The 22,200-nt window shown below is 44.5% G+C and overlaps 1 protein-coding gene across 1 annotated transcript in view; it reads right to left on the bottom strand.

The window, feature by feature from the left end:
- KIAA1549L (KIAA1549 like) overlaps positions 1-22,200 on the bottom strand; it is a 129,168-nt gene that overhangs the window by 42,847 nt on the left and 64,121 nt on the right. Inside the window, exons 13-15 of the mRNA XM_068988048.1 lie at positions 21,280-21,458; positions 11,848-12,065; positions 4,612-4,741 (exon numbers count right to left, since the gene is read on the bottom strand). Of these exons, the coding sequence (XP_068844149.1) occupies positions 4,612-4,741; positions 11,848-12,065; positions 21,280-21,458 (527 nt within the window). The remainder of the gene's footprint in view (positions 1-4,611; positions 4,742-11,847; positions 12,066-21,279; positions 21,459-22,200) is intronic.

Genomic DNA, 22,200 nt, shown 5'->3' with positions numbered 1-22,200 from the left:
CTTTCCTTCCCTCAAGGTGTCCACTCCAGAGTGTACTGGGTACACTGACCTGCAGTAAGCAGCTGCCAGTGCAGGAGACGTACGAGACGCGGGTTCAGTCTCTGGGTTGGGAAGATCCCCTGGAGGAGGACATGGCAGCCCCCTCCAGTATTCTTGCCTGGAGAATCCATGGACAGAGGAGACTCGCAAGCTATAGTCCCTAGGGTCACAAAGAGTCAGACGTGACTTAGCACACATGCACACACTGGTCAAGAGGCTAAGAGGTCTCAGAGCCCAGGAGAGGCAGGATGGGTAGGTGATGCCAAGAGCAGAAGCAGACAGCATCTAGAGCACAGGAGACCAGAGAGAACTGGCGGGCAGATGGCACCTGAGTGCTCACTAAGCAAGGAGAGTTGTCTCCTGCCCACTGGGAACCCACCTGCATGGGAAGGAAGCCCAGCAGGGGAGGCCTGGCTCCAAGCAGGGCCACTAGGCCATCCTGAAACCTGACCTGCCACCCCCCAAACCTGCAAACAAGAAACCACCTCCTGTTCCCCACATGCCAAGAGGCCTCCATTTCTGTAGTTTAACAAGTCTCTTTGTGGGCAGCCACCAGCCTGGAGAGGTCTAGATGACACTGAAAGGCTCCCTTCACCACCAAACACCTCCCTCTGCCTCAGCTTCAACCAGGGAGCCTGATTTCCCATCATCAGATATTTCCCTGGGATTAAAGGACTCTATTAAAACACAATGTCCTATACATTAACATGAGATAACATATCAAGCCAGGGTTGCTGCTGCTAAGTCACTTCAGTCGTGTCTGACTCTGTGCGACCCCATAGATGGCAGCCCACCAGGCTCCTCCATCCCTGGGATTCTCCAGGCAAGAACACTGGAGTGGGTTGCCATTTTCTTCTCCAAGGCATGACGGTGAAAAGTGAAAGTGAAGTCACTCAGTCGTGACCGACTCTTAGCGACCCCATGGACAGCAGCCTACCAGGCTCCTCCATCCATGGGATTTTCCAGGCAAGAGTACTGGAGTGGGGTGCCATTGCCTTCTCCACAAGCCAGGGTTATTAACAGCTTAAACTAGTCAGCAGAGGCAAGAGAAAGAAATGAAAGGCTGAGATGGGAGACCTATGTAAGCCAGTTCTAGGTGGGATGCCTAGGAGGTGATGGGGGTGGGGGCAGGGCTGACACAGAGTACGTGGTTCCGAGGGCAACAGCAGGAGGCTTCTGGTAAAGGACTGAATCCCCCAATCCAACCATTTGCTTCCCAGTGAAACCAGTAGATGGTTATACCCTTCACTGGGCACATCACGTGGTACCAGGGCATCCTTGTGCTTCACCTTGGTCTCTGACTCTCATGCCAGCTCGTAAGAGCAGGAGAGCCTCCCACTAACAGCAGGATTTACAAGTTTACTGAGAAGGCCCCAGACTCCCTCTAAGCTATCTCAGGCAGTCAGGGCCCTTCTAGATCACATTTCATTCCCCTCCAAATGGAAGCCATCAAAACAACTGCGTCAGGCCCTTAGTTGCAGCATGCAGGATCTTTTGGTTGCAGTGCATGGATTCTCTAGCTGCGGTACGCCACTTAGCTGCTCTGCAACACATGGGATCTCAGTTCCCTGACCAGGGATTGAACCCATGTCCCCTGCATTGCCAGGCAGATTTTTAACCACTGAACCACAAGGGAAATCCCTGAAATAGTTACTTTTGTTTTGAAATATTAGGCTGACATTATCTTTTTCACCCACTTACGCACTGTGAGGAATTCATTTCAATTCATGTCAAAGTTAGTCTAAAGATACAGTCTGGCCTCATTAGGACTGATCCATTTTGGACATCTTTTAAAAATCCTTTCTTCTTCTAAAAAGGATGCCTTCCTCCTAGAAAATTACTACTCAAGTGAGCCCCAGTAACTGCCGGGAGAGTACACCACGGCTTAGCTGTTAGGGATGAGAATCATTGCTGTAAAACACAGGGGTTCCCAATGCCCTTGCAGCTAAGTCTTTTCTGCATGCTCCTATTCTTCCTGCTCAGTGCAAAAAGTTCTGCAACAATGCAGGTGGCCATCAGCCCCAGGGCTGAGGTTTGCCCGTGATGAGTGCGTTTGTTGGCTTGCTCATTTATTCCTTTATTTTTACATGCAGGCATTTCCTTTGGGACTCTAACGCAGGCAACCTTTGAAAAGTTCACACTTAAATCAATCTTCCAGTGCTTTTGTTTCTCCCATGTTGAGTGGGTCCTTCTGGCATTCCCTCATCTGGCAGAAAAGATTTGAAAATGTTGGCCTGGCTTTAAGATGCCCAGGCCCAGTAGGACACATGACATGCTTCCAACTGAATGACCTGTTCACTGCTGAGCTACTGGGTTCTTTTGCCAGGAGTGCTTTGGCACTTCTGGAAAATCAAGATTCAGAAAATGAATACGTGCATTATTTAAAACTATGACCCTTCTTTTTCTGCTTTATCTTCAGGTCCACCTTTTGCTTGTGTGAGTTCACCATACAAGAGTTCTTGTGAGACCTGACATCTTAGAGAGATCAGAATTATAGGGCATACGTTATGTAAAGACAGATATATAGTATGGTGGGGGCACATGGAAGCTGTATTAAGGGGTAGTTAAGGGGACAGGATCTGGAGATGGGTAAACATATTATGTAACTGCCCGGAGCCTCAGTTTCCCATCTGTACAATGGGCATAATGAGAATAACTACTTGCCTGGTGACAGCAAATACAATTATATTATATACGGAAAAAGACTAGAATAGGGCCTGGTCTAGTGTGGGCAGTCAGGAAATGATAGCAAATACCTCTCATGTAATTAAAATGTTCAGGAGGCAATAACGGAAACAATTTCATTCTTAGCATCAACAGTCCAAATTCTTCAAATTGTTCCCCAGATGATCATCATCTCTTAGGAAACCTGTATTTGCATATGTTTTTGTGATCACATACACTTTTCAAAGAAACACATATTTTTTAAAAATTTATTGAAATGAAGTGGGCTTCCCTTAAAGTAATCTGTAATTGGAATATTTATACATGACTGTGAGAAGCAAGCAACCTCCTTTTAAAAAAATCCTCTCTCTCCTACTGTTCTAATGCAACATTCCAAAAGTATCCAGTGAACACTCCAAGTCCTGGCACAGTGGCGAAAACACCTGCAGTGTTCTCTTTTCAAGACTAACAGTGTTCTAGCCTATTTCCTCAAACTGTGAAAACATCTATGTCTAGAACCTCATCAATACAAGAAATCTATTCATACAAGTCTTGAAAAAAACTAAGAATGCTATCACATATCAGCAGAATATTCCTGAGCAGAAGAAAAAGTTTCCCAAACTGCAAGCATCCAGGAAGAATACTCACTGTTGGTAGGGAGAGATTAAATGGAAATTTCAAATGGCCTACTTTTAACCACAGGCTGATTATCAAATTGATGACCAAGCTTGGCATAAGAAATATTTGTATGAGGAGAAAATTTAACTCTGAATACTTTAATCTGGAGAAGAAAAAAAAGAGATTTTCCCAAAGCATCTGGAATTTTACAAAATTAAACCACCTAACTCTTAGCTATGAAAAAGAAATAAAAGATAAGGGTATCACCACCAACACAGATATCAAGTTTAAATGTCAGGAAGGTAATTAGAAATTCAAATTAGGTATAGTATCTGTTTTAATTGGACCAACTAAAAATTCCACTTTAAGCTTTGTGGCAAAGAATGACCAATTCCGAGGGGGAAAAATCTTCTTACCTTCAAATTAGCACCGTATGTTTAAGAAAGCAAGTGTAATTTTCAAATTACAACCTCACAATTAAAACAAAAGTTTATCTGGATATATTTGAATCATAACTCTTGTTACAGAAAATTTTGTATTTGTAATTAGAGAAACATTTTACAAGAAAAGGAAAGAAACATTTTCATAAAACCTAAGAGTATATTCAAGACCATTTGAATCTTGGGACACCATAAAGCACTATTGAACATCTTAGCACAGCATCTTTCACGTGAATTCATAAGAGCAACTACACATGACGGGATGTAAGCAGTTTGATAGGAGGCACCAAACTGTTAAGTCATCACCTGGGGAATTTGATGGGATTAGAAACATTTTTGCAGCCTGGAGCACTCCTGCACATAATCATGTGCTTCATCATGTGAATTCACCAAATCGCTCTGTGGGAAATCTCATTGTTTCCATGGCATATTGAGGAGTTACGAAATCAGAAACAAATCCAACTTCTCAACAGTGCTCTGGATTAAAAGACGCCTATGTTCAAATGATTTCTAACCCACGGCCATGGTTCCTACTGAGTTTCTAAGAACAAAAGGGAAAAAATTAAGGACATTTAGCATTGCTGTTGAGCTTAAGGTCAATAAAGTACTATTCATAAAATGGTTGAATTTAGACCTCGAGATTCTTTGTACAATAATTTGTTACTCTGATACATTCCAATTAGTCTTACTTTGCAAAAGAGGAAATAAGGAGTAATAAAATAGAAAACATTTTAGTGTATTTTTAAATTCTACTAATATTCAATAAACTGAAATATGACAGAATGCTCTATCCCCTTTGCATTCAGGAAAAAGCAAAGCTTGCATTCACCTCTGCCCACCAGACACTTACATCGTATCCACTGTTACGTATCCCACGCCGGGGTCGCTCCCGAGTTACCAGAAGGTCCATCTCTGTTTCCCCTGGACTCGGGCTGTTCAGAGATTGCCGGCTCCGGTAGACAGAGTTCTTCATCTGTTGCCTGAAGAAAATTCAACAACTGTTATGATGCAGCAAATACCCTGACAGATGGAATTCTCCACTGATCCAAACTACAGGCAACCAATGAAGGCTTTGGATTTGCCTCGCGAATCTCAGAATTGATGGTATTCGTTCCCTGGCCATCAGGAACTATAGAAAGAGTGGAATAAAGATCCCCCAACCCCCCACCCAGATGCTGTAACCATTTGGCTGAATTGTAAGTGCCCTTTCGTATGGAAACTAGGTAACTCTAATCAATTGTATCACTGCAACCTCATCTAAAATTCTGCTGACTGCAAGGCCAGGGACTCTCCCTTGACCCTCTAGGACAGTGAACGCTGGAAGAACAAACTTGCTTTTGTTGGCTTTGTTGACTTAGCAGCCTCCTATTCCTTTTCACCTTTCTAATTTCACATGCAGGATTCCACGATGTGTCAACAAACACTGTGGATAATAAGCTTCTTAAACATGACTGACGATAGATTTTTTTTTCTACCTTCATCACAATGGATTCCCTTCTGGGCTAGGGAGCCATAAACCGAAAGGCAATTTGGGGCCCATGCATCCATCCATTGCTGAGTGGCTAAAATGTACCAGGTAGGGTGGAAGAGAATGAGGATCCACAATGAGACAGACACAGCTCTGCTTTGCTGAGCTTATATTCTAAAGAGGCAGATAGACAGTGTGCCTGGTAATTCCCAAAGTAATAAGGGTGACAGATAGTGACTAGGATGTGGGGTGACTTTAGATCGGGTGGATGGTCAGGGAAGGCCTCTCTAGAGAGGTGACATTTCGGTAGACACCTGAACAGAGCCAGCCACATACCAACCTGAACACAGAGCATTTCAGGCCTGGGAAGTTCACTTCAATTAATTTCAAAGTTAGTTTACAGTTATGGTCTAGCCTCATCAGGACTGATCAGTTTCAGACATCTTTTTAAAATCATGCCTTCTTCTAAAAAGGGGTGCCTCCTTCTAGAAAATTACTACTCAAGTGAGCCCCAGTAACTGCCAGGAGCGTGCAGCCCCTTATAGCTGTTAGGGTGGCAGAGTGGTTGAGAATTACGGCTGCAAAATACAGGGAGGGAGATGGGAGGGAGGTTCCAGAGAGAGGGGACATATGTATACCTATGGCTAATTCATGCTGATATTTGGCAGAAAACAACAAAATTCTGTAAAGCAATTATCCTTCAATTAAAAAATAAATTAAAAAAAAATTTATTTGAATCGCCAGTCCATGTCTGACGCAGGATACAGCTTGCTTGGGGTTGGTGCATGGGGATGACCCACTGAGATGTTATGGGGAGGGAGGGGAGGGGGGTTCATGTTTGGGAACACATGTAAGTATTAAAGATTTTAAAATTTAAAAAAAAATAAAAAAATTCTAAAAAATAAATAAATTAATTAATTAAAAAAAAAAACACACACAGGGATACCCAAACCCCTTGTAGCTAAGAGTCTTTTCCACATGCCCTTCCTCCTCCTGCTCAGTGGAAAAGTTCTGGAACAATCCAGGCTTCCATCAGTGCCAGTGCCATCACTTGCCCATGATGAGTGTGTTTCTTGGCTTGTTTATTTATTCCATTATTTTTACATGCAGGCATTTTCTAGCGCCCTGACCAGGGACTGAGGGTCACAGGTTCAGAGGCTCCACCCAGCTCACCCTAGGAAATGCATCCTTTTGTCATCACTGTTTTGTTTCCACTTGTCCTTAGAGGAATTTTTTTTAGGAGGGGAAAGAACCAGTAACAGCGAGGGCTGTGGCTGGGCTTTTCTTTTTTGCACAGGAGGCAACTCAAGAGTGATGACTTTTTTGCAGGGTTTTATTCTGCAAAATTTGCAGAGTTTATCCCACATGATTTTGCACGGTTTATCCCATATGATCTTGCAGGGTTTATCCCACGAAAGTAGGAGAAAATCACTGGCTACTTCCCTCTCATCCAACAGTAAGTTTTTCTCTGTAAACTTTTTACATTTCAGAGCATCTACCTTCAGAGAACTCCCCTATTTTGTGTCTTGGTTCTAAGATTCTATCCATTTGTGGGTTCAAGGTGCAGAGGTTGTGTTATTGTCAGTGACTATGGAAGAAACCTGGGAGGTAAAGATACCTTTTTCATGACCCCATACCCAGTTACTCAGAGCATGACATTCACACACTGCTAGTCTAGAACAGACATCAGAACCCCAAGGGCAAGACCCTACCCTTGCAATTAATCTAGGGAATAAAACATACACTATTAGACTGACTCCCTCACCAAGAGGGGCTTACACCTGTTTAGAGAGCCTCTGTGGTCTTTGCTCATCTGGCACCAGGACAAACCTCTTTAGCTAAGGGCACTATGATGGCCAGCTTTTCTCCAGGGATAGGCATGTGACACAGGCCGGACAATCATAGCATCACAACCCCATGGCCATAAGAACTGGTCAGAGGGGGCACATGAGTTGGTCAAGTGCAACTAAGTCTCAAGGCTTTTGCTACAGCAATCAGGAAAGAGGCATTCTCTTGGCATTGAGGTTTCTAAGAAGATAGGATGTAAGCCTAGAGTTGCTGGGAGCCAGTTTGCCACTCTGAGGTAAGAGCCTGCCTGAAAAGGAGCCAGCAAAAAGTGAAGAAACAAGGTAAACACGGAAGTCATTGTATGACCTCTTGGATCTAGCCGTGCTTGAAGCCTTGGCCTGTTCAGTGGTAAAATTTCCCCTTTATTGAGCCAGTTTGTGTTGGTTTTCCATTATTTGCAACCAAAAGAATCCTGACTAATATAGGAGCTTCCCACCTAATGTTATAAACTGTGCCCTATAGTTATCTGCAAATAGAGGTGTCCTCTAGGAAAGGAGCACAATCTTGTGAAACAGAATCTGTTCTGAGTGACTCATACTTTAAGGAAGACCCCAAAGAATTCTTTCCCTTGACCCAATTACAAATCATTCTTTGAAAAACCAGACTCCATAACTGTCCTGAGATTGCCAATTAACCCATTTAGAAAAGATTTACTAATAACAGTGGTAGAAGAGTAAATACTAGGATTAGCAATTGACATTTAAGTAGGTTATTTTGGAAGTATTAGAAATACAATAGTGAGATTGTATAAGCCCTTTCGAGAACCTTGAACGTGGGTATGCGCTTAGACACTGGCATACCCTCCAGTCTCCTTCTCCATCAAACACACTGCTCCATTATATACAGCTTAAAGGCTGCTGTTTAACATGAATCTCAATTAATCAGGCTACCAATGTGTGCCTGCAACTACTTTGAAATAAACTGGGCTTTTGGGTAGAGAAATTACTTATTTTAATCAAATAGAGTTCCATTCGGTATATCATTTCCTATTGGCATTTTCCTATATTCTTTCAAAGTTAACAAATTTTAAAACGTGCAAAATTGAGGTATAAGTTTTTTAACCTCTGGAAATATTGTTGGGAGGAGGATGCTGCATTTCATTTGGATTTTTTAGGAGGTTGGGATCAACCACTATAGTTTTAAGAAAGTAGTTCCTGAACACTGTATTCTGTGGAGGCCTAGGGTTCCATAAAGATGGATTAGAAGGAGGAGGAGGAAGAGGAGGGGAAGGGGAAGAGAAGGGGGAGGAGGTCCTGCTTCTACTAGAGCAACTGTCTTTACAGGTTATTGCCTTAGCTTGGGTTCCTCCAGAAGTAAGCTCTGTGGTGATCTGAGTAGAAGTGGTTTATTTGGGAGAGGGTTCCAGGAAGCACCAGTTGAGAAGTGGGAAAATGAGAGAGGGAAGGGAAGGGGCCAATAAAGAATACGGGCTAGAGCAGGTCAATGTCTTGGGCATCTGGGGCTCAAACTTACTGCAGAAGTGTGGGAGAGCATTATTTTTAAATGTAGGTTTCATTGTTATTCAGGTATGGTAAACCCAGCAGATCGGGGGATGACTGCCATTGAAGAGACGACTTGTATACTCACAGATCCCAAGAGGAAGGGGCATACTGCACTATAGAGGGCCACACGGGAAGCACCAGGGTCGGTCACAAGGCGGGGGGGGGGGGGGGGGGGGTGCAAGGAGAATGTGGGCAGGAGCTTTTATTGTAGCTTTCATGGGAAAGAACTGGAAAGGGGTGATTCGCACAGGAGATTAGGGGCCAGAGTGCAGAGCCCCTGTGTGCAGGAGGCAGCTGGGGTCTGAGTTCTCGTTTGTTTGGTTTGTGTGTCACAGGTGCATTTACACATGAGAATTACTGTCCCTAGGAACTGGCAACCCAGCCCAGGGAGGGGCAGTTTCTCCAGGGGCCAGACCCCAGATGTCAAATCATCAAACACAGAAAGCAGAAAATGTGGTTATTACAACAGTGTAGAGTTCTCTTGCCAGGGGTGTTTATCTATCCGTCCCCAACTGTCACGGACTGCAGCTGCTCCAGAGTACGTTAACTACCCGACACTTCTGCTGGGGGAGCTCATATCAGTCACAGATGTTCGCGGTAAGAAGGATGCTGCTGGCCTATAGGGGGCTGAGGGGACATACAGGGGGCCTCTGATAGCACCTGCCTCAGTTATATTATGTACTTTGTATCTCTGAAGACTTGAAGAGTTTATAACATAAAAATGGGGGTGTGCTCTGACTTAAAAAAAGCTGTGAAAACTCTTTGAAAGGGGATCAGGATGAGTCAACATTTGGAATCTAAATTTTGATTTGATTTATTTAGCTCTCAGGGTAAGATTCTGGTTATTGACGCTATCTCTGGCCTAGAGAATGGGTTCCTTACTCGTGTCTTACAGGGGCTGGTCACTGAGAGCAGACCCTCTAGAGAGCTGAACTGTGAATGGTAACTAACAGGTATGTCTCACCTGTGATAACAGGTGACATACAACGGGCAGCAGTGGACAGTGCCTGGAGTCAACAGCAGAGTGTGACAAGAAGAGTGCTTGAGGGACTTCCCTGGTGGTCCAGAGGCTATGACTCTGTGCTCCCAATGCAGGGGGCCTGGGTTCAATCCCTGGTCAGGGAACTAGATCCCACATGCGCAACTAAGCATTTGCAGGTGGCAACTAAAGATCCCTCATGCAGCAACTAAGACCCAGTGTAACCAAACAAATATGTTTAAAAAGAAGAATAGTGTCCAAGAGCTTACTAAGTCTCTTTCTTGACATTAATCTTTCTCTTCTCATCCCCATCTCTTGCTGATCTCATCTCCCTTTCTACCGCCACCCCACCTGATTTGTGGTTATCTCTAATTTTCCCTTAACTGATCACATTTTTAAATTAAATCCTTTCTTCAACAGACATTTACTAAGAATTGCCTGTATACTCCCAGCATCAGCAGGCTAGCAAAAGGCCTTAGGAAACTGGCCTGGCCTTTTGTTAGGCAGTGGAGATGCACCTCTCCAGAAAAATGTTTTGTTCATTCTCCTTATAAAATGTCTTCACTGAAAATTGTATTTAACTCTCAAATAATTTCCAAGCTAAGTTTCACATACTTGTACATGATTTTTGATTCAGTTTCCAAATATCAGCAGGAAACCCAAGAAAAAATAAATCCCCACTCCAGTCTATAAAAGACCTCTGAAGTAAAAAGTCCCAAAGTGTGAAGTAAAAGGCAAAGACGCCCCCAGCCTCCCAATAAAATCCACAGATGTCCCTCCCTTTTTTCTACAGTTATCAACATGGGGTACGTGCACTGTGATCCCATCACAGTGTGATTTTACACCAACAGCTTGTCGTCCCCACCAAGACTAATAAGAAGCCTTGAAAATGAAGCGCTGGCTTAGAATTCCCTCTTTTCATTTTAAAAATAAATCATGCAGGTTCCATTCATAAAATTTAGTCCCCACTCCCAGCTTGACTATGTGGCTTCCATCTAAGCCCATCACATAGTCATTTTGGCTTTTAATAAATACCTACTCAGTCCAGGAACCATCCTGTCCTCCCCAGGGACCTCTCTAGAGGCTGTGTCTGTGAAGGCTATGGTTTGGGTTGGAGCACTGGCAGCTCTGAGTCAAGGGGCAGCTGCCAAGGAGAACGTGTATTTGGAGGAGTTGGTCTCAAGTCATGAAAATGCTTCTGGGGGAAGTGCCTCAGAGGGGAAGGCAAAGAAGAGAAGTGGGTGTATTGCGCTTTGCTGACATTTACCCCTTTACCCTCAGAGGGTAAAGAAACTGCCTGCAATGTAGGAGATCGGGGTTGAATCTCTGGACTGGAAGATCCCCCTGGAAAAGGGAATGGCAACCCACTCCAGTGTTCTTGCCTGGAGAATTCCATGGACAGAGGAGTTTGGCAGGCTACAGTCCATAGAATCAGACCTGACTGAGTGACTAACACACACACACCCCTTTTCCTAGTAGGTGAAGCCACTCCCTGCTGAGTTAGGAGCAAAGTTTAACCACCAGGTTGAAGGTTGTCAATTTCAACTACCAGGCCTATCCCTTCCTTGCTAGGGCAGGCCTGCCTTTTAGGCTGAGTATCTCACATTTCAAACATCCATCACACTTGTGAGCAAGAAACTCTTGGGTTCGTCTTTCTCTCCCATTAGGCCTTAAGTTCCATAAAAGCAGAGACTGGGCTGTTCGGCCCACCTTAAAATATTGAATGAATGAACCCATGACCATGACAGTATTCAGCATCATGCCTGGTGCCCAATACAGAGCAGGAGACAATAAATGTCAAATGGACAAGTCTATGAATTAAAGACAGGAACCCAGCATGGAGACTGGAGTAGCTGTGCAGTAAGTATTGATTGCAGCTGAATAAAAAGGTGAGGCATGGATTCTGTTTTTCTTATGCAAGAGACACTAAAATCACTGATGAATACACTGTTCCTTGATCTGGAAGTTGCATAACCAGGTGGGTGATAATTACATGAGAACCCAGCTCTGAAACAGCTACAGGTTTGAAAACATCGTTAAAAGCTAAGGGACAATTACGGTTGTTTGCATAAGTGTTGTTTTTCAGTGGTTTTAATTTTATTCTCTTCCAGACTCATTGTGGAACTCCTGCTTGTAGAGACCAGTGCGGCCCAGACCGGCAGCCTGCAAAGATGAGAGTCCTCAGGTGACAAATAGAACCAGAGACCTGGATGGTACTGCCCAAGGTACCCCTTGCCCTCATCCCACCAATGATACAGCGACCCCTGGAGAATCCCTTAAGAACTGCACCTGTTTTTAGCCTCGGTGAATGGGGCACACAGTTCTGGGTCTGGATCCAAGACGTGCTCGATTTCCTTTGGTGCTTTTTCATACATCTTTTTCCTTTCCGTCTGAGCCTTGCTAGCCTCCACCGGGGGGAAGTCGTAGTAACCCTTCCTCTTGGCTTTGAGGCGCAGCTTGTTCCGATAGTGCTCGATGTCTGACTTCTGCTTCAGGGCTTTGTTCACCTGGGGAGAGAAACAGTCTCAACATGCATGGTGTCCAATACACAGCAGGTGACAACGACTGTCACGTGAAGAAACAAGTCTATGGCCGTTTAGCTGATGCCCAGCTGGGTAAGACCACCAGCTCTGGAAGGGCTAGAGTTGGGATGAATGGGGTGGGAAAGAGGAGTAGACGTCCTGCTTGCAAGGTCTCCCCGCTCTATCAACCTGCCCTTGAAAGCTTATTTTTGTCAGTCTATAGCTTCGTTGTTGTTGTTTAGTTGTTCAATCACGTCTGCTCTTTTGCAACCCCATAGATTGTAGCCCACCAGGCTCCTCTGTCCATGGGAGCTTCTGGGAAAGATTACTGGAGTGGGTTACCATTTCTTCCTCCAGGGGATCTTCCAACCCAGGGATCGAACCCATGTCTCCCCATCTCCTGCACTGCAGGCGCATTCTTTACTGCTAGGTAATTTTGAAGCCTTGCATAGCCATTATTGCCAACTGGTTCCTGCTCACCTGTCAAAGATACAAACGGATGACTGCCCTAAATAAATTAACAAATGATATGAAGATGTTACGTCCACAAACAGAGCTGAATGAAACCTGCCTGATACTAACTGAACAATATGGAGAACCGTTGGAGCTGTTTGCAGTCAGACTTGACTACATCTGTATAATCATGTATAAAGTAGAGAGCATTTTCATAGCTAAGATTTCAAGGAACAATCATGGAAAGGCTGGTAAATGTGGGGATGACATCCACCTGGCAATTGAGGAAACAAAGAGTCAAAAAGGCTAAGTTAGTAAAGCGAAGAGTTGGGACCCCTAGTGAACTAAGAGCTCCCCTTACAGATTCTGTGCTGTGCCATCACTGTGGTCACTTACATGCATGATGTCTTCTTAACCTTCATGACAACCCATAATCAGAGGTGGGGTCAGGGTTTGACCTCGGACAGTCTGTCAGAGTTCAGAGTCTGCACATTTAGCTGTTAAATACCCTGCCCCTCAGGATGAGAAGACAAAGAAGTACAGAGGGTCCAAGGTCTAAGCCCCTGGACTGTAGATTCTGCCCAGGGTGTGGCTGGGGGCTGGGGTTGGTGTGGGCTTGCCAGAATTGGGGCTTTCCATTTGGAAGATGCTCAAGGCAATAGTCAATCGGCAGAGCATTGAAGCTGCATGCAGAGCTGGCAAAAATCCAGAGGCCCAGACCTGCTAAATCAGAATCTTCAAGAGTGAGGCTTGGGCATCTGTAGTTTGCACAAGTACCAGAGCTGACTCTGGTCCCGTACCTGGGTAGGAAACCTCTGGCACTGATCAGTGGTTTTCAGATTATATTCCGTGGGTTTGTGGAAGATCAGTAGAAAATCCTAGAGTTAGGAGTCTTGCCCTCCAAAAGCCAAGACACAGCCATTTTCATATTGCTTTAGCAAGTTTAGGGACCTGGGCTAAGAACTGTTGCCCGAGGGCTCCAGGAGGGTCCTCAGGAGTCAAGGAAGTGCAGGGGCAGCAAGAAGATGGGGCTGAGCTGCTGGTCCTCGTTCCCAATCAATAGAGCAGCCGCCCACGCTCCTGTTTGCTGTCTGTGTTGGACTCCTACAAAACAGTGTGTTTGCAGAAAGGATTAGGGGCTGAGAGAAGACTTAAGGTCCAGCGGTCTCAGAAACTTGAGGTCAGATCCCCAGGTTAGGCTCCGCTGAGCTTCTGAAGACATGTGAGAAGTACAGAGGTGGTGAGGCCAGGGAGGACAGGAGGAACTGCCTGGAGGCCCGGGGGACACAGCAGAGGAGATTCCTTACTGCTGCAGCCAATGCCAAGGGAGGAAGGTGGGGTACAGCTGCCTCACCTCCTTCTGTGTCCCTCCTGGACCTGAAAGTCCCCCCGGTAGCAGGGTCCAAAGCCTGGAATTCTGGGCTTCCAGCCATCAGACCCATGAATCCCTGACTCACTGTCCACATTGCTGATGATACTTTAGATTAAGCTCTTTTTCTTCTTAAGTCTCTTCTATTTGGATAATGAACTTAAAATCTGCTAGGACATCAGGACTCCAAAAACTAAGGCTGGCAGTACTACCTTCTGCAGAGGGAACTGCTTGCTCCCCTCTGTCCTCCGGGTCCCCCGGCTGCTATAGGGAAGCATGGGAGCAGGGTCCCCTCTTGAGCCAAACTTAAGCAAGTTTGCCAGCAACACAGGGGTAGAATTTCCTTTTAAAGTCAATCTCTTTCTCTCACTCATTCCCAACTCTTCATGAAACATTTACCAGAGTTCACTGGGTTTATATGCAAACACCCTTGGGAGGATAATTCTGTTGCTTTCAGTCATTTACATTTTAATGATGGTGCGGCATAAAGCTGGGGCTAAGGGGATAGGTTCTGGAACCAGATCAACTGCCTGGGTTTAAATCTCAGCTCTGTCTTTCCCTAGCTGGGTGACCCTGGGCACATTATTAACTTCTCTGTGCCTCAGATTCTTTTGATGTAAGGGGGAGATAATACTACTGCCCTCGTAGAGCTGTTGTGAGGACTGCAGGAGTTCACACACACCGCATGCTTGCAATATGGCCAGGCACTGAGACCAGCTCTAAAACAGGCTATCTATCTTACATATGGGAATGAATATGTTTCCACACTACTCTCTCCATTCATCTTGAAGATTTTTATGAAGAACAGAATGTAAAAATAATTTCATTATATCTTTTGTATATTGAAAAAAATCTTATTACCATTAATGTGGGTTATGCAGGGTTCATTTTCATCAAAGACTAAGGGAATGGGAGTCTGACAGAGACAAGGGGAGGGGAAATGAGTGGCTTTGGGAGCACAGAGCACTAAAGTGAGTAGGCTTGGGTGGAGTGGGGCAGTCGAGGGGGCTTTGGGCTGAACAGCCTGGGGGCGGCACTTTGGGGGCCGGGGGTTCAGGGGAGGGGCAGGACGAAGAAAGGAAGGCGGACAGGCCACGTCTACACTGCTGTCTTAGAATGTCCCTGTTCCTTCTTGCCCATGGGAGTTACTCTGGTTGTTTTTTCTGGCTCGTTTCAAGAAGGAGAGAGCAAGGGGCAATCCAGCTGCAAGAAGCAGCTGTGACAATACAAACCGATACCCGGGGGCTCTGAGGGTTAGATACAGCAATATCTGTGTTTGGTCAGCAAGTAGTGGTGAGAGTGTGGCGCTTTATGAAAACCTGTCCATGTAGCTAGCTCAGAAGCCAGCAGCCTGAGCACCTATATATATCCCATCCTCTAGGATAAACTCTCAAATGCCCAGGACATGGTTCAGTGTGCAAGCAGAGATTCCAGTCCTGACACTTTGCACTGCTAGGTGGTTCTAGCAATGTACTCATCCAGGGGTAAGATACGTGTCAACTGATGTACAAAGCCAGCGGTTCGCCAACATGAGGCCAAATATTATGCAGATGCTTTACTTTTACAAGGTTTGAAGAAACAAACTGAGGGATATATTTTTTTCTAACTCTTGAAAAGATCTCCCCAACCTGGGTCCTGATGGTATCTTTAGGCTGGCAGCATCTCACAAGTCTTTAACTGTTCCCTCATTCCACTTGCCACTGAGAAAACCAGCAAAGAGAAGCTAGCATGACACCCTCTGAGCCAGAAATCCATTTCTGGAATCTCTCCTAAGATGACATTCCAAGAGAATTTCAAAGTCAGAGATGAAAGTTAATATCGTCAGTAATCAGACATATCAGTATCAGGTACTTCTTGATTCCATGGCCACGAAGGGGCACATCATTGCCATGAATATGTGAAAAATTCATAACCTCAACGCAATCATAAGAAAACACCAGACAAATCCAAACCAAGAGACATTCTACACAGTAACTGGCCAGTACACTTCAAAAGAATAATAGTCATGAAGAACAAAATGGTCACAGAGGATGGAGGAACTCTCCCAAACTTGAACTACCCCAAACTTGTTTGGGAGGAGACTCAAGAGACAGTTAAATGCCACATGGGATCCTGGATTGGATTACAGAACAGAGAACGGACATGAGAGGAAAACCGGTGAATTTCAGATGAGGTCTGCACATTATTCAACAGTACTGCACCAATATTATGTTCCTGGGCTGGATCATTTTTTATGGTTACACAAGGTGTTCATATTAGGGGGAGCAGGTAAACAACTAGCTGGATAAAGGAATTCTCTGTACTATTATGGCAACTCTTTTGTAAATCTAAAGTTATTCTCAAATTAAAAAGTTTCTATAAGTCATCCACAAAAACTAAAACCAAAAAATACCTGGTTTGAACAATGGGAGAGTAGTTTCCCAATCAATGGTGCACTTACTCAATCAAGACATTCACAACGATGGTCAGAAAGACAACAGCAACACAACCAGTGCTTAAGATACAAGATATAAGGTGGTCTGAATATGATAAGATTCTAAAATACACATGAGTTTGAGCAACAGCTTGAAGAGAAGGTGGAAAACATGAAAACAGAGGATATGTTAGGGTAGTAAAATTGAGTGCTCTTTCTTATTTTCTGAATTTTGTATGCTGTTATTCTGTTTACTTTAAAATAATCTTTAAAATAATTACCTACAATTAATAAAAAGAAAATTTATGGCTTTGAGGCTGTATTTTCTTCACTTAAACAAGCTGCCTGCAAGAGAAGGAGGAAAATGATAAAATAATCTGCCTAAAATGTCACAAGGCAGCAAATTACAGAGAACAGTCCAGGGCTCTTTTTCAATCCAGATGCCAGCAAGGTCTATTCCTTCAACTACCAAAATGTGACATGTATACATTTCTGGACAGGGAGAATGCTAGTCTGTTCTCCTGTGACAGTGTGATGGGTCTGGCTGAAAAAGAGAGTGGAAAATTAGATTTAGCTGACATCTGGAATCTGTCCCCATTGCTAAGCTGGGATGAAAAGATCCAGGCATGGCAGCCATCACCTGGGTCCATACTGGGTAGAGGGTCTTAATGAAGAATAGTTACCAGTACATCAGTGATAAACTCAGAGGCCTCTAATCTGGGGCTTGAGTGTCCAGTGGCAGAAGTGGGCCCAGGGAAAGATTCAGTGGCTGTGATTGTCTTTGAGAAGATATATAGGTTCCCAAATTGTAGGGCCTAAGGGCCCTAAGTACTTGATCAATGAATCCTGGATGGTTAGCTGACTAATGATGAAGTATGCTCAGTCACTATATAAAGCACATCTATTTCTGCTTTATTGACTATGCCAAAGCCTTTGACTGTGTGGATCACAATAAACTGTGGAAAACTCTGAAAGAGATGGGAATACCAGACCACCTGACGTGCCTCTTGAGAAACCTATATGCAGGTCAGGAAGCAACAGTTAGAACTGGACATGGAACAACAGACTGGTTCCAAATAGGACAAGGAGTACGTCATGGCTGTATATTGTCACCCTGCTTATTTAACTTATATGCAGAGTACATCATGAGAAACGCTGGACTGGAAGAAACACAAGCTGGAATCAAGATTGCCGGGAGAAATATCAATAACCTCAGATATGCAGATGACATCACCCTTATGGCAGAAAGTGAAGAGGAGCTAAAAAGCCTCTTGATGAAAGTGAAAGAGGAGAGTGAAAAAGTTGGCTTAAAGCTCAACATTCAGAAAACGAAGATCATGGCATCTGGTCCCATCACTTCATGGCAAATAGATGGGGAAACAGTGGAAACAGTGTCAGACTTTTTTGGGGGGGCTCCAAAATCACTGCAGATGGTGACTACAGCCATGAAATTAAAAGACACTTACTCCTTGGAAGAAAAGTTATGACCAACCTAGATAGCATATTGAAAAGCAGAGATATTACTTTGCTAACAAAGGTCCGTCTAGTCAAGGCTATGGTTTTTTCCAGTGGTCATGTATGGATGCGAGATTTGGACTGTGAAGAAAGCTGAGCACCAAGGAATTGATGCTTTTAAACTGTGGTGTTGGAGGAGACTCTTGAGAGTCCCTTGGACTGCAAGGAGATCCAACCAGTCCATTCTGAAGGAGATCAGCCCTGCGATTTCTTTGGAAGGAATGGTGCTAAAGCTGAAACTCCAGTACTTTGGCCACCTCATGTGAAGAGTTGACTCATTGGAAAAGACTCTGATGCTGTGAGGGATTGGGGGCAGGAGGAGACGGGGACGACAGAGGATGAGATGGCTGGATGGCATCACGGACTCGATGGACGTGAGTCTGAGTGAACTCCAGGAGATGGTGATGGACATGGAGGCCTGGCGTGCTGCCATTCATGGGGTGGCAAAGAGTCGGCCATGACTGAGCAACTGAGCTGAACTGAACTGCTGCTCAGTCACTCAGTTGTGCATGACTCTGTGATGCTATGAACTGTAGTCCTCTAGGCTCCTCTGTCCATAGGATTCTCCAGGTAAGAATACTGGAGTGGATTTCCATTTCCTACTCCAGGGGATCTTCCTGACCCAGGGATCAAACCTGCGTCTCCTACATCTTCTGCATTGGCAGGTGGGTTCTTTACCCCTAGCACCACCTGAAAGCTAATGATGATGGTATAATAATAACATATTTGTTGTATGTTAGACAATATTCTATGTGCTTTATGCATATTAACTCATTTGATCCTCACAACAGTCTCATTGTACAGATAGAGATACTGAGGCAAGAGAATTTAAGCTGTTGGTGATGGCAGGGAGGCCTGGTGTGCTGCGGTTCATGGTGTCACGAAGAGTCAGACACGACTAAGCGACTGAACTGAACTGAACTGAAGGTCACGCAGATGTTAAGTAGAAGAGCCAGGACTCACAATCTTGCAGTGTGGCTGAAGAGTCCATACTCTTTCAAGCAAAGTGCTCTTTTTTACTGATGGGCCACAGTAAGTCAAAGAGAGGGAAGGAGTGCTGGACAGGGAGCCAGGGGACCTGATCCTCATGTTGTCACAATAACCGGCAGTGTGACTCTGATTAAGCCTCCTGAGCCCTCTGACTTCCATTTCTTTGTCTAAAAAAAAATGAGAAAGTTGGGATACAAGTGCTCCATGAGTCCCCAACCAGTTAAGTTCTTTTTATTTCTAATTATCTATTTATTTATTTTTATTTTTGGCTGCCCTGTGCAGCTTGTGGGAGCTTAGTTGCCCAACTAGGGATCAAACCCAGGCCCACATAAGTGAAACTGTCAAGTCTTAAGCACTGGACCTCCAGGAAATTCCCAGTTAAGTTCTTTTTAAAAATTGATAAACATCAACTCATCATCCCTCTAGGCAGTTCAGGCTTTCTGTCGAGAAAACAGAAGGAGCTTCCTGGATCAGGTCTATAACAGGCTTTTTCATGTGGCCTGGATGGGGGATGTGGACAAGCCGCTGAAGGGTGTTTACAGTACCCAGCTGTATGGGGTCGTGGTGTGTTCCTCAAGGTGTGGTGGGAAAGAGCCTTTAAAGTTTTGGAAATCTCCCACCCAGCGCAGGTAAGCATAGCCGGCTGGGTATAAACAAACAAAGTGAATAACCAAACTGCGGAATGACAACAGAGAATAACAGTGAAATTGTGTGTGTGTGCATGCATGTGTGAGGTATTCACAAGGAGGTTCCATCAGCAGGGCCTTAAGGGATCATAAACATCTTCAGCCCACTGACCATTCTGCTGCAGAAGATGGGGAATGGCAGCTAATTTTTACCCAGTTTACTCTCTTGTTCTCCCCTAAACTGCCTCTATCTATCATCTATCTATCTCCATCCACCCATCCATCCATCCATCCATCCATCCGTTTTCCTTTGGTGAAATCTCTGATGTACAGTACTAATCTTTTTAAGACTTAGGAAAATTGACTAACATCACGCTATTCATTGATATTCCTCCTGGAAGCACGCAAAGGGTTGCTTCAAGCTTGCTCATTCACACCAGTCAGAATGGCAGCGATCCAAAAGTCTACAAGCAATAAATGCTGGAGAGGGTGTGGAGAAAAAGGAACCCTCTTACACTGTTGGTGGGAATGCAAACTAGTACAGCCACTATGGAGAACAGTGTGGAGATTCCTTAAAAAATTGCAAATAGAACTGCCTTATGACCCAGCAATCCCACTGCTAGGCATACACACTGAGGAAACCAGAACTGAGACACGTGTATCCCAATGTTCATCGCGGCACTATTTATAATAGCCAGGTCATGGAAACAACCTAGATGTCCATCAGCAGATGAATGGATAAGAAAGCTGTGGTACATATACACAATGGAGTATTACTCAGCCATTAAAAAGAATACATTTGAATCCGTTCTAATGAGGTGGATGAAACTGGAGCCTATTATACAGAGTGAAGTAAGCCAGAAAGAAAAACACCAATATAGTATACTAACACATATATATGGAATTTAGAAAGATGGTAATGATAACCCTCTATGCGAGACAGCAAAAGAGACACAGATGTATAGAATGGACTTTTAGACTGTGGGAGAGGGAGAGGGTAGGATGATTTGGGAGAATGGCATTGAAACATGTATACTATCAGGTAAGAAACAAATCGCCAGTCTATGTTCGATGCAGGATACAGGATGCTTGGGGCTGGTGCACGGGGATGATCCAGAGAGATGATATGGGATGGGAGGTGGAAGGGGGGGTCAGGATTGGGAACTCATGTACACCTGTGGCTGATTCATGTGAATGTATGGCAAAACCAACCAAAGTAAAATAAAGTAAAAATAAAAATTAAAAAAAATAAATTTAAAACAAGGAATCTAAAAAAAAAAAAGAAATAAAAGTCATTTCAAAGCCTATGTAGTGGGCCACATTCCCTGTCCATATCTCCTCTGGTCCCCTATCAATTTCAGCTCTCTCCATCCCCACTGCCACAGATACCCCATCATGACCACTTTAGTGGTGTTATCAAAAAAGGAAGCAGGCTGTATGAGTGAGGGATTAGGGAAGCAGAATTTTGGATGTTTCTCTTCATAATGACAGCTTTTTATAAAGTCCCCTATGGGCTTTCTGGCCTGGAGAATTCCATAGACTGTACAGTCTATGGGATCACAAAGAGTTGGACACAACTGAGCGACTTTCACTTCACTTCATTTCATGGACTTCCTGATGAAGGTGGAAAACGCTCCAAAAACATCACTCAACAAACTGGTTTGGGGTGACCGGTGTCCTGATTTGTTCCACTGAGGCCTGCACATGCAGAGGGAAAAATGACCCACAGAGCCCCATACACCTGCACCCGGGGCCCCCAGGGCTCCTCCTTGGTCCACATTCACAGAGGCCTGGCTGCACCCACTCTCTCCCGCTCTGTCCTGGGGTGCTCACCTCGCCGTTGAGGACAGCTGGCTCCTGGCTCCTGTCCGAGACAGGGTGCACCACGGGGAGGGCTGTGGGCTTTATTCCGATGAGATGCACAGACCCAGAAGATGTGTCAAAGGGATCCACAGCCACCTTGCCAGAGTTGTCAAAAAGGACCGCTCCTTCCTCTTCATCACTCGCCGGCACTAAAGCACAACATAAACACATTGATTTTCTGTTGTAGGGGAGCTGCGCCATCGTGGGGGAATGTATGTCAGGCTCACAGCCTAAGGACATCATTTTACTCAAAATGACCTCAGGAACAACAGTGTCTGGTTCGGTGCCAACGGCTCACTGCTGCTGGTGGCTTTCTCTTAAAATTTACTATCTATACTCTTCACCCCGCCACTGGTTTGAATTTAAATGGCAAAACCATTCCTTCAAAACTGTGATAGAACACATTTTGGGGGAAAAAAAGTTAATTTTTTCTCTATATTTGAGTCGGACATGGGGAAAGTGCCATTTGGCCAAACTTGGCACCTATTCTTAAAATATGATAATCAAGACAATAACAGCACTCAGTTAGTCTCTGCCACCAAAGCCACCCATTTTTGCATTGCATAAAGGTTATGAGTCTTCCCTGGTCAACCAGCCACAGTAATTGCTGCTGAAATTTTTTCCCCTTGAAGATTATTTCTCCAGTGACTAAGGTTTTGGTTTCTTTCATTTGTCTAAAACAAAAGAAAGCTAAGAAATAACCACTGAGAAATGAATTTAAAGCTACAGTGAAAGTCACTCAGTCGCGTCCGACTCTTTGCAACTCCATGGACTATACAGTCCATGGAATTCGCTAGGCCAGAATACTGGAGTGGGTAGCCTTTCCCTTCTCCAGGGGATCTTCCCAACCCAGGGATTGAACCCAGGTTCCCTGCATTGCAGGTGGATTCT

This window comes from Capricornis sumatraensis, chromosome 16 (genome assembly GCF_032405125.1).
Source record: "Capricornis sumatraensis isolate serow.1 chromosome 16, serow.2, whole genome shotgun sequence".
In the NCBI taxonomy this organism is placed as follows: Eukaryota; Metazoa; Chordata; class Mammalia; order Artiodactyla; family Bovidae; genus Capricornis; species Capricornis sumatraensis.
This window is presented reverse-complemented; position numbering and strand designations above follow the sequence as displayed.